Raw genomic sequence first — 12,569 nt, 5'->3', positions numbered from 1 at the left:
AAGTTCTTTCTCTATGAAACTTTACCAAAAACACACCCCATGTAGGACCTCATCCACAAGATTGTATATCAGAAAATGGCTGCTGAATCCCCATAATATTTCAAATCATCCCTCATGCATGTATAACTCTCAGTCTAGGAAAGGTCTGCCTGAACCATGATCTAAGCAGCTCTTTGTTAAGGAGGTGAGATATCACCTGCTTATTTATAGCTGTCCAGAAACTTCCTTTACAAAAATTCCTGGGTGTGGGTGGTGAGTAAGGACAGGATCAAGCTGTGATGCCTCACATTTGCGAATGGCCTGCTGGCATTCAGTGTCAGGGCCCACACATGAAGAATGGCTACTTGAATGAAATAACAGAATGCAGCTGAGGGTCTGTGTACAGTGCCCCAGTAAGGAACCCTAGTTTAAATATTTCAAACACTTCTTTGCATAAATTTCAATGTCATCCACCGCGATCTTCCCGTCCGTTCCTGATCTTGAGCTTGACGTGTGGCACTCGCGCGCTTTCACTCTCTCGTCCACGAGAAGCTGGTGCCACCGAGGAGGGGAAGGGGCCAACTCTGCATTTTGTCTATAGATAGGGGGGTGGGGGGAAGGGGCCAACTCTGCATTTTGTCTATAGATAGGGGGGTGGGGGGAAGGGGCCAACTCTGCATTTTGTCTATAGATAGGGGGGTGGGGGGAAGGGGCCAACTCTGCATTTTGTCTATAGATAGGGGGGTGGGGGGAAGGGGCCAACTCTGCATTTTGTCTATAGATAGGGGGGCGGGGGGAAGGGGCCAACTCTGCATTTTGTCTATAGATAGGGGGGTGGGGGGAAGGGGCCAACTCTGCATTTTATCTATAGATAGGGGGGTGGGGGGGAAGGGGCCAACTCTGCATTTTATCTATAGATAGGGGGGTGGGGGGGAAGGGGCCAACTCTGCATTTTGTCTGCAGGGCTGGCGGCCTTTTAAAAATGGTGCCAGCACCTGCTCCCGCATCAGGTGACGCCATTCACGGGGACATTGATGCCGCCCCCGCCGTCAGTATGTTAAGTGGCTGCCTGCCGCAGAATCATGATGGCACAGTGGCATGGATCCCGTGCGGGCCGGACACCATTTTCTGTTCCTGCCGCCACTACCGGCGACGGGACAACAGAATCCGACCCGCTATCTCCAACATGTTCTTGCCAGTAAAATTGGATAAGATTGCAGAGGAGAATCCAGATCAATGCATGTTCCCTCATCCTTAACGGCATCAGTGGTGACATTTCTCTTTCAATGAGAAACAGGCTTTCTCTGGATTTAATTCTACCGGGAGATTTTCACACTCGGTCGTGGAAAATACCAAAAATCAGGCAACACCTTTACAAGTGCGCACTTCAATCCACCCGATTTTCTGATATTCTCTGTGCCCAAGTGATCCAGTCCCTTGGCACAGACTCACGATAAACTCCCCTAAAAGATCGCACTGTCCATGTCACGTGTTCTGCAGTTTCATTCGTGGGTTGTTAATTATAGAAAATTATTAAATTATAGAAAATGGAAGAAAAGATTTGCATTTATATAGCTCTTTTCACAACCTCAGGGCATCCCAAAGCAATTTACAGCCAATGAAGTACTTATCACTGTTGTAGGAAGTGCAGCAGCTAATCTGTGTACAGCAAGATCCCACAAACAGCAATGTGATACTGACCAGATAATCTGTTTTTTGTGTTGTGATTGAGGGATAAATATTGGCCAGGACACCGAGGATAGCTCCCCTGCTCTTCCTCGTAAATAGTGCCATGGAATCTTTTATGTCCACCTTATTGAGCAGATGAGACCTTGGTTTCAAATCTCTTTCAAGAGATAGCATCTCCGACACTCACTCAGTACTGCACTGAAGTGTCAGCCTGGATTTTTGTCATCAAGTCTCTGGAATGGGACTCTGGGGTGGGGAGGTATAGAGAGCAATCTCCCATCTTCAAACATGGTGGTTTACCTGGTTTGTCCGAGTACTGCAGTAGAAGTTTAGGGCAAGGGAGTACAACGGTGGCTCCAGTAACTGCAGCTGGCCAGCAGGATAGGTTGTCCCACATGGAGTCACATCCTGAGGCAGGAGACAAAAGGAATGCATTAGGAGCATCAACAATCTAACATTGCAGAGCAAGAGCAGAGAAGAAAGTTGTCAGTGTTTATTTGGAGGCATTACTGGCAAGGCCAGCACTTATTGCCCATCCCTAGTTGCCCTTGAGAAGGTGGTACTGGTAAGTACATCCACAGTGTTGCTAGGTAGGGCATTCCAAGATATTGACCCAACGATGATGGAAGAACAGCGATATATGCCCATATCAGAATGGTGTGTGACTTGGAGAGAAACTCAGAGGTGGTGGTGTTCCCATGCACCTGCTCCCTTGTAAATCTAGGTGATGGAATTCAAGGGTTTGGGAGGTACTACCAAAGTAAGTATGATATTGTGATTTTGGGGATTAATCCCACTTCAGAGTGATGTTATGAAATCAGGTCAGTGACCCATTTTTGCAATATCAGTCTGTACCTTACCTTCGTTGTGGTATTTTGATATTGTTGAGAGACTTACCTTGGAGAGATAAGGGGTCATTTTGACTTTATGCAATAGTGTAAAACAGGGAAAAGTGAGTTGGCAGCCAGCTTAACATCCCTCCTCATTTTTATGAAGTCACTGAAAATATAAACAGGCAAGATGTAAAACGGGTTGACCAATCACTGTCACCTGTTTTAAGCTATCGCACAAAGTCAAGACTATTCCAAGGTGTGACATCAGTCAGTGACTCACCTTGGGAGTAATGCTATTATAATATTTCAAAATCAATAAATGTGAATGGGAGCTGGTCAGCCCAGGGGGACTGTCATTTCCCTGGATGTGCTAACAGTCGAACGGGTTGAAATCCTCAGACCATCTGATCCGCTGTGTAAACAGGCTTTCTCCACCAAAGGGGGGGAAGCTCCGAGGAACCTCACCTCACCATGTGTCAGGTCCATTCTGTAGCTCCTGTGTTTTACTCACCAGACTCCCAGTCCATGTGGAAAGTTGATATGTCAGATAGGCACATCTCCTCCGCCAGCTGGATCTCCAACAGCAGGTTACAGTCAGGGTGGAACATCAATGCCTGAAGAACAGATTAAAGGAATTTGCTAAAATGTCCTCTTATAACTTTGTTTTTACAATGTAGAACTTCTGCTGAATGACTAACTTAAAGCTGCTGTCTTTAATGAGCAGGTGATCTTATGTTTCTGTAGTAATCAGAAGTGCACTTTGTCACTGCTGAGCACATTACAGAATATGCTTCACAGCAATCCCTCTGTAAATATTAGAGTCACAGAGTTATACAGCACAGAAACAGGCCCTTCAGCCCATCGTGTCTGTGCCGGCCATCAAGCACCTAACTATTCTAAGTCCATTTTCCAGTACTTGGCCCGTAGCCTTGTATGCTATGGTGTTTCAAGTGCTCATCTAAATACTTCTTAAATGTTGTGAGGGTTCCTGCCTCTACCACCTTTTCAGGCAGTGTATTCCAGATTCCAATCACCCTCCAGGTGAAGAACATTTTCCTCAAATCCCCTCTAAACCTCCTGCCCCTTACCTTAAATCTATGCCTCCTGGTTATTGACCCCTTCGCTAAGGGAAAAAGTTTCTTCCTATCTAACCTATCAATGCCCCTCATAATTTGTAAACCTCAATCATATCACCCCTCATCCTTCTCTGCTCTAAGGAAAACAACCCTAGCCTTTTCAGTCTCTCTTCATAGCTGAAATGCTCCAGCCCAGGCAACATCCTGGTGAATCTCCTCTACACCCTCTCCAGTGCAATCACATCCTTCCTATAGTGTGATGCCCAGAACTGCACACAGTACTCCAGATGTGGCCTAACTAGCATTTTATACAGCTCCGTCATAACCTCCCTGCTCTTATATTTTATGCTTTGGCTAATAAAGGCAAGTATCCCATATGCTTTCCTAACCACCTTATCTACCTGTGCTGCTGCCTTCAGTGATCTATGGACATGTACATCAAGGTCCCTCTGACCCTCTGTACTTCCTACTGTCCTACCATCCATGGTATATTCCCTTGCCCTGTTAGTCCTCCCAAAATGCATCAGCTCACATTCTCAGGATTAAATTCCACCTGCCACAGCTCCGCCCATCTTACCAGCCCATCTATATCATCCTGTAATCTGAGGCTTTCCTCCTTACTATTTACAACACCACCAATTTTCGTGTCATCTGCGAACTTACTGATCATACCTCCTGTATTCACATCTAAATCATTAATGTACACTACAAACAGCAAGGGTCCCAGCACCGATCCCTGCGGTACACCACTGGTCACAGGCTTCCACTCGCAAAAACAACCCTCAACCATCACCTTCTGCCTCCTGCCACTGTCAATTTTGGATCCAATTTGCCAAATTGCCCTGGATCCCATGGGCTCTTACCTTCTTAACCAATTTCCCATGCGGGACCTTATCAAAATCCTTACTGAAGTCCATATAGACTACATCAACTGCTTTACACTCATCTACACATTTCGTCACCGCCTCAAAAAATTCAATCAAGTTAGTTAGACACGATCTCCCCCTGACAAAGCCATGCTGACTATCCCTGATTAATCCCTGCCTCTCCAAGTGGAGATTAATCCTGTCCCTCAGAATTTTTTCCAATAGTTTCCCAACCACTGATGTTAGACTCACTGGCCTGTAATTACCTGGTTTATCCCTGCTACCCTTCTTGAATAATGGTACCACATTCGCTATCCTCCAATCCTCTGGTACCTCTCTTGCGGCCAGAGAGGATTTGAAAATTTGTGTCAGAGCCCTTGCAATCTCCTCCCTTGCCTCACATAACAGCCTGGGATACATCTCATCTGGGCCTGTGGATTTATCCACTTTTAAGCCCGCTAAAACAGCTAATACTTCCTCCCTTTCAATGCTAATATGTTCAAGTATATCACAATCCCCCTCCCTGATCTCTACACCTACATTGTCCTTCTCCACAGTGAACACAGATGAAAAGTAATCATTTAAAACCTCACCTATGTCCTCCAGCTCCACACACAGATTGCCTCTTTGGTACCTAATGGGCCCTATTGTTTCCCTGGTAATCCTCTTGCCTTTAATATACTTATAAAATGCCTTAGGATTTTCCTTTATCTTGCCTGCCAATGTTTTTTCATGTCCCCTCTTCACTTTTTTAAGTACCCCCCTACACTTTCTATACTCCTCTAGTGCCTCTACTATTTTCAGCGCTCTGAATTTGCCATAAGCCTACTTTTTTTTTTACTGATCCAATCCTCTATATCCCTTGACATCCAGGGTTCCCTGGACTTGTTGGTCCTACCCTTCACCTTAACGGGTACATGTTGGCTCTGAGCTCTCATTATTTCCTCTTTGAATGACTCCCACTGGTCTGATGTAGACTTTCCTACAAGTAGCTGCTCCCAGTCCACTTTGGCCAGATCCTGTTTTATCATCTTAAAATTGGCCTTCCCCCAATTCAGTACCTTTATTTCCGGTCCATCTTTGTCCTTTTCCATAACTACCTTAAATCTTACAGAGTTATGGTCACTATCCCCGAAATGTTCCCCCCCAAAAATAAAAAAAGAGTTATCGTCATTATATTGCTTCCCTGACTTTTCCAGGATAAAGCAGTGGGCTGTATAAATATGGAGATCAGAGCAACTTGTTGCAAAATGGTTAAATGGGAGACTTTCATTCGTACATAGATACAGAACAGCTTGAGTCCCAAAGGCACAGACTTTCTTGAATGTATTCAGGGCACTTCTCTGGAACAGTATGTTCTTGTTACAACAAGAGGACAGGCAACATTAGGCTTACTGTTGAGTAATGAGCCAGATTTAGTCAACAATCTAACAGTAAATGAACGCTTAGTTAATAGTGACTATAACATCATACAATTGGATATTTGACTTGAGAGGGAGTTAAATTTAGATAAGGCGGATTTTGAAGGTTTGATCACTGTAAACTGGGACAAACTGTTAATGGATAAAACTACAGAATAATAATTGGAGGTGTTCAAGAAGGTATTTCATACAATCTAAGAACTATATTTGTGTAATTAAACAGGCTTGGTCAACAAAACGATGGGAGATTTGATAAAGCTAAAAGAAAGGGCTAATATGAACGTAAAGAATAGTGGTGATTGCACAGACAGGGAGAGGTATAAAGAACAGCAAAGGGATATGAAGAAAGTGTTAAGAGTTGGAGAAATGAAATAGGAGAAAAAATGCAAAGGATATCAAGGACTACAGTAAAAGTTATTACACGTATATTAATAGAAAGAGGGTGGCTAAGGGTAATGTGGATTCCTTAAAGACAGACCAAGGTGATATTGTAATTGAAAGCCAGGATATAGCAGACTTGCTAAATAATTACTATTTTTGCCATGGAGGTGGGAAACAGAAGTCGGGTTTGTTTTTGGGTCAGAAACCCCCCCCCCACTCTGGAGGGAAACTGATAGAAATTAAGATTTTCAAGTGGATAAGCCCTTACTTGGCATGGAGACGTGTTTCAAGTACAATTAAGGACGGCGAGTGGGCTCTCGAAGCTGGAGGCCTTCCAGCTTCAGAGAAGCACCTGGCGGCAGTACAAGGTAAGTAACTGAGAGGGCGCTTCGACAAGAAGGTGCTCTCTCAGCTACTTTTTAAAAACTTTAATTAAAGAAACAGAAAAAGAAGCCAAGCCACCACTGTGGGAGGAAGCCCCTCCACAGGGTGGTCTTTGACTGCCCAGCCAGGCAGGGTGGGCCTATAGGGCTGGCAGGTGTCCACCTCCAGGTAGTTGGTCGGGTCAGGAAACTGGAGGCTGACTGGAAAATCCCAGTCAGCCTCCTAAACTTATTTTACATACGAACATACAAATTAGGAGAAGTAGGCCATTCGGCTCCTCAAGCCTGCTCTGCCATTCAATAGATCGTGGCTGATCTGTTTGTGTTTTGAATTCCACACTCCTATCTACCCCCGATAACCTTTGATTCCCTTGTCTAACAAGAATCTATCTACCTCCGCCTTAAAATTATTCAATGACCCCGCCTCCACCACCTTCTGAGGCAGAGAGTTCCAAAGTCTCACAACCCTCTGAGAGAAAACATTTCTCCTTATCTCTGTCCTAAAAGGGCAACCCCTAATTTTAAAACAGTGTCCCTTAGTTCTGGACTCACCCACTAGAGGAAACATCCTTTCCACATCCACCTTGTCAACACCATTCAGGATCTTATTTACTTCAATCAAATCTCAATCACTCTTCTAAACTCCAGTCTGTCCAACCTTTCCTCAAAAGACAACTCGCACATTCCAGGTATCAATCTAGTAAACCTCCTCTGAACCGCCTCCAATGCATTTACGTCCTTCCTTAAATAAGAAGATCAAAACTGCACACAGTATTCCAGATGTGGTCTCACCGATGCCCTGTATAACTATTTTCAATTCCTCTCGTAATAAAGGATAGCATTCCATTATCCTTCTTTATTAGTTGCTGTACCTGCATACTAATGTTTTCTGACTCATATACTAGAACACTGAGATCCATCTGCACCCCGTTTAAGAAATACTCTGTTTTATTATTCTTCCTGCCAAAGTGAACAACTTCACATTTTCCCACATTAGACTGCATCTGTCAGATTTTTGCCCACTCACTCAGTCTATCTATATCGATATATATATATAATGATGTCCTCTTCACAACATATTTTCCTACTTATCTTTGTGTCATCGCAAATTTAGCTACCATGCCATTGCTCCCCTCATCTAATTCACTGAGTATAAATTGCAAAAGGTTGAGGCCCCAGCACAGACCCCTGTGGGACTCCACTCGTCACATCCTGCCAATCAGAAAAGGACCCATTTATGCATACTCTCTTCTGCTAGCCAGCCAATCTTCTATCCATGCTAATGTGTTACCCTCTACACCATGAGCTCCTACTTTGCACAATAACGTTTTATGTGGCACCTTGTCAAATGCCTTCTGGAAATCCAAGTACAGTACATCAATGGGCTCCCCTTTATCCACAGCGCATGTTACTTCTTCAAAGAGCTTCAAATTGGTTAAACATGATTTCTCTTTCACAAAACCATGCTATTCCCGATTATTTATTTTTTATATATTTTTTTAGAGATACAGCACTGAAACAGGCCCTTCGGCCCACCGGGTCTGTGCCGACCAACAACCACCCATTTATACTAACCCTACACTACCCCCATATTTTTCTACCACATCCCCACCATTCTCCTACCACCTACCTACACTAGGGGCAATTTACAATGGACAATTTACCTATCAACCTGCAAGTCTTTTGGAGGTGGGAGGAAACCGGAGCACCCGACGGAAACCCACGCAGACACAGGGAGAACTTGCAAACTCCACACAGGCAGTACCTAGAATCGAACCCGGGTCGCTGGAGCTGTGAGGCTGCGGTGCTAACCACTGCGCCCAGCTATAGCCTCCGTAATGATTGATTCTAACACCTTCCCCATGACAGACATCAAGCTAACTGGCCTATAGTTACCTGTTTTCTGCCTCTCCCCTTCTTGAATAGAGGGGTTATATTTGTTACTTTTCAGACTGATGGAACCTTTCCAGAACCTAGAGAATTTTGAAAAATTAACACCAATGCATCTACTACCTCATTAGCCACCTCTTTTAAGACCCTAAGATGAAGCCCATCAGGACCCGGGGACTTGTCAGCCCACAGCTCCATCAGTTTGGACAGTACTGCTTCCCTGGTGATTGTAAGTTCACCAAGTTCCTCTCTTCCTTCCACTTCCTGATTTACAGCTATTACTGCAATTTTTTTTGTATCCTCTATAGTGAAGACAGAAACAAAATATTTGTTCATTTCATCCCCATTTCCCTTATTATCTACTATTTACTCCCCATTCTCACTCTCTAGAGGACCAACACTCACTTTACTTACTCTTTTCTTTTTTAAATACCTGTCAAAACTTTTGTTAGCCGTTTTCAACTCTTAATGAGCCTAATTGCCTGCCCATCTTGTGGGGGCAGGTGGCCTTCCCAGGTCCTGAACTCATCTCCCCTAAAACAATGGCTGGCGCTGGGAATGGTGTCCTGCAACTGAAACACCAGCCGGCACTGGGATTTTTGGAGGGGCTCCTCCCCCCCCCAACTGCGCTCGCCCCTTCAGGGCCTGAAAATTCAGCTCTTTGTGTCTGTCTTCAGTGCAGAGGAAGGGGATTAAGTACAAGAGATACGAGACAAAATAAAAATAAATCAATCGGAGGAACTTATTAGAGTTAGTAAGGAAAATATGGAAATGGAGAAAAAAAATGAGACTGAAGATTAACACATCTATAGACCTAGTGGGTTGACTCTTAACTTACAAACATGGATGCTGTGCTAGAGGTTATGATACAAAAAAAAATCTGAAACAGGAACCCAACCTGTCCACTTCTGAGTTTAACTGAGAGGGGACGAGTCTATTTGCGGGAAATAGATTGGCCATTTAAATATTATAATAAGGCTGCCTGTCTTCATTTTAACAGATTCTATTTTTAAATTCATTTCGACCAGGTTTCCCAGGCCACAGGAAACTCACCAGGTGAATGCAGGCAAGAGGGCTGAATCCAAAAGTGCTTTTACACCACTGCTTGTGGGCCAGGAGGAACACAGGTGTTTCTTCCAGGCCCAACAAGCTAACCGATAAACACCATCCCCCACCCCAGGGTTTTGTCTTCTCCCCTCCCGACCACCATCCACTCCCTCCCCCCACCCCCACCACCATTATTTTCTCCCCCAACTCAAGCAACATCGGAACCCACTAGCAATCTCTCACTTAAATAAAACAAGAAATGCTGGAAATACTCAGCAGGTCCGACAGCATCTGTGGAGAGAGAAGCAGAGTTAACGTTTCAGGTCAGTTCTGAAGAAGGGTCACTGACCTGAAACTTTAACTCTGCTTCTCTCTCCACAGATGCTGCCAGACCTGCTGAGTATTTCCAGCATTTCTTGTTTTTATTTCAGATTTCTAGCATCTGCAGTATTTTGCTTTTACTTTAGCAATCTCTCACTGCTCGATTACACCTACCTGCTCCCACAGGCTGTTACTTTGTGAAACAGGCTTCACACCTGAAATGCCTGCAGCCTGTAAATTAGGCTGACTGTGTGTGGGAACCCAACAGAAAAAAATTAAAGGAGCCCTGCAGTTAAAACTGCAGGACATTCAGGAAACCTGTTCTGGGTTTCCCTTCTGCATAGAAGACACTTCTAGGCTAAAATCCAGGCCAATGGTTTCCAAACCAGGCATTAAATCAGGTGAGGAAATTGCAGATGCTTTGATCATTGCCTTCCAAAAATCTCTTGATTCAGAAATTGTCCCCTTGGTTTGGAAAATTATCAATATTATGCCATTATTTAAGAAGGGTGGAGAGAGAAACTAGAAAATGATAGACCTATTAGTCTAACCTGCGCTGTGGGGGAGTTACCAGAATCTATTAGTAACAGAGTGACTGAGAACTTGGACAAACATGATTAGAGAGAACCAAGATGGATTTGTAAAGGGTAAGTCATGTCTGACTAACCTAGCTAATTTTTTGAGAGGTAATTAACATGGTTGATAAGGGATGTTATTTATGAGGACTTCCAGAAGGCATTTGATAAGGTTCATTAGCCATAAAGCATTTTGAGATATCCTGAGGTTCTGAAAGATGTTGTATAAATTCAAGTCTTTTCTTCTGAGTAGGATTTGATAACTATCTCTAAATGCAACACACAGGAACATAGGAACAAGAAGAGGCCATTTAGTCCCTTGAGCCTGTTCCACCATTTCATGAGATCATGGCTAATCTATGACCAAATTCCATATTCTCACCCTTGCCCCATATCCTTTAATAGCTATGGTTAATAAAAATCTATCAATCTGTTTGAAAATTAACAAAAGTCTAGCATCAATTGCCATTTGCAGAAGAAAGCTCCAAACTACTTCCACCCTTTACGTGTAGAGGTCATAGAGTCATTACAGCACAGATGTAGGCCATTCAGCCATCGAGTCCTTGCCAGCTCTCTGCAGAGCAATCCAGTCAGTCCCACTACCCCGCTGTATCCCAGTAGTCCTGCAAGTTTATTACCCTCAAGTGCCTATGCAATTTCCTTTTGAAATCATTGATTGTCTTTGCTTCTACAACCCTCATAGGTCAGGCTCTAATTTTTGGACTATGCCCCAGAGCATTGACACAGGTTTGTTCCGTTACCCAACCTATTAATCTCTTTGTAATTTTATGTTACTATCTACATTGCTTGCAATGCTGCTTATCTTCGTGCCATCGTCAAATTTGGATACATGGTTTTCCATCCCATCGTCTAAATCATTTATAAATATGGTGACTATTTGAGACCCCAACACAGATCCTTGCCAGATACCACATGTCACATCCTGCCAATTAAAGTACCTGCCCATTATCCCTACTCCTGCCGCTCAGTCAATTTCCTAACCAGATCAATAATTTGCCATCAGTTCCACAAGCTTCAGCTTTAGCTCACAGTCTCTTATGAGACTCTTCATTAAATGCTTCTGAGAAAGCCCAAATAAAATCCATAGACATATATTATATTATTATTTTAAAATCCATAGACATTCGCTTGAGTACTGTTAGTCAATTGTTCAAACAATTTAATCTTGTTTGGCAGGCATGACCTATCCTTTACAAATCCATGCTGGTCTCTGAAAAGCTGGAAATTTTCAAGGTGTTTATCATCTAATCCTTAATCAGAGACTCAATTAACGACACCTTTCTTAAATAGCGGAGTGACATGGGCAATTTTCCAATCTAAAGGACTGTTGCCTGAATCAAAAGAACTTTGGAAGATTATAGTTAGGACATCTGCAATGTTTTCAGCTGCTTCCTTTAAAATCTTTGGATGGAAACCATCTGGTCCTGGGGATTTGTCACTCTTTAGTTCCATTATTTTCTTCATTACTGTTATTTTGCTTATGTTAATTTTAGTGAGTTCCTGTCCTTGATTCACTATTAGTTTCCTTGGAATGTCCAGCATGCTATCCTCTTCCTCTACTGTAAATACTGATTCAAAATGTCCCCATCTTTATTTTAATTTACAATATCTGAGTTATCAGTTTTCAAGAACCCACATTGCTCCTGACCACACTTGCTCCTAATATAATTGTAAACATTTTCTATGTTGATTTTGATATCCCTTGCAAGTTTCTTTTCATACTTCATTTTTTGTTGCTTTTATTATCTGTTTTGTCAACCTTTATTTTTCTTTGTATACCCCTCACTCTTCAGGATCTGTGCTAGTTTTTGCATTTTTGTATGCTTTTTCCTTTAGTTGTATCTTGTCCTGTAGAAGTCTTGCCCCTTAGGAGTGTAAACTGGCTCTGTATTGTATTAAATACCTGCCTGAATACCTCCCACTGTCATTCTGTCATTTACTCCAGTAACAAGTTTGCTCAGATACTATGGAAAGTCTTTATCTCATTGCATTATAGACAGCAGCCTTACCTAAATCTAGAATCTTAGTACCTGTTTTGCATTTCTCCTTTTCAAACACTACATTGAACTATCAGATAAATGTTCCTA

General features: G+C 43.1%; 1 protein-coding gene across 1 annotated transcript in view; it reads right to left on the bottom strand.

Annotated features, from left to right (window-relative positions):
• LOC137347984 (vasoactive intestinal polypeptide receptor-like) overlaps positions 1–12,209 on the bottom strand; it is a 68,293-nt gene extending 56,084 nt beyond the window's left edge. Inside the window, exons 1-3 of the mRNA XM_068013056.1 lie at positions 12,087–12,209; positions 3,013–3,115; positions 1,969–2,076 (exon numbers count right to left, since the gene is read on the bottom strand). Of these exons, the coding sequence (XP_067869157.1) occupies positions 1,969–2,076; positions 3,013–3,115; positions 12,087–12,209 (334 nt within the window). The remainder of the gene's footprint in view (positions 1–1,968; positions 2,077–3,012; positions 3,116–12,086) is intronic.
• Between the last annotated feature and the right edge of the window lie 360 nt (positions 12,210–12,569).

This window comes from Heterodontus francisci, chromosome 33 (genome assembly GCF_036365525.1).
Source record: "Heterodontus francisci isolate sHetFra1 chromosome 33, sHetFra1.hap1, whole genome shotgun sequence".
NCBI classification, from domain to species: Eukaryota; Metazoa; Chordata; class Chondrichthyes; order Heterodontiformes; family Heterodontidae; genus Heterodontus; species Heterodontus francisci.
Note: the sequence above shows the minus strand (reverse complement) of the source record. Positions and strands in the feature narration are given on the sequence as shown.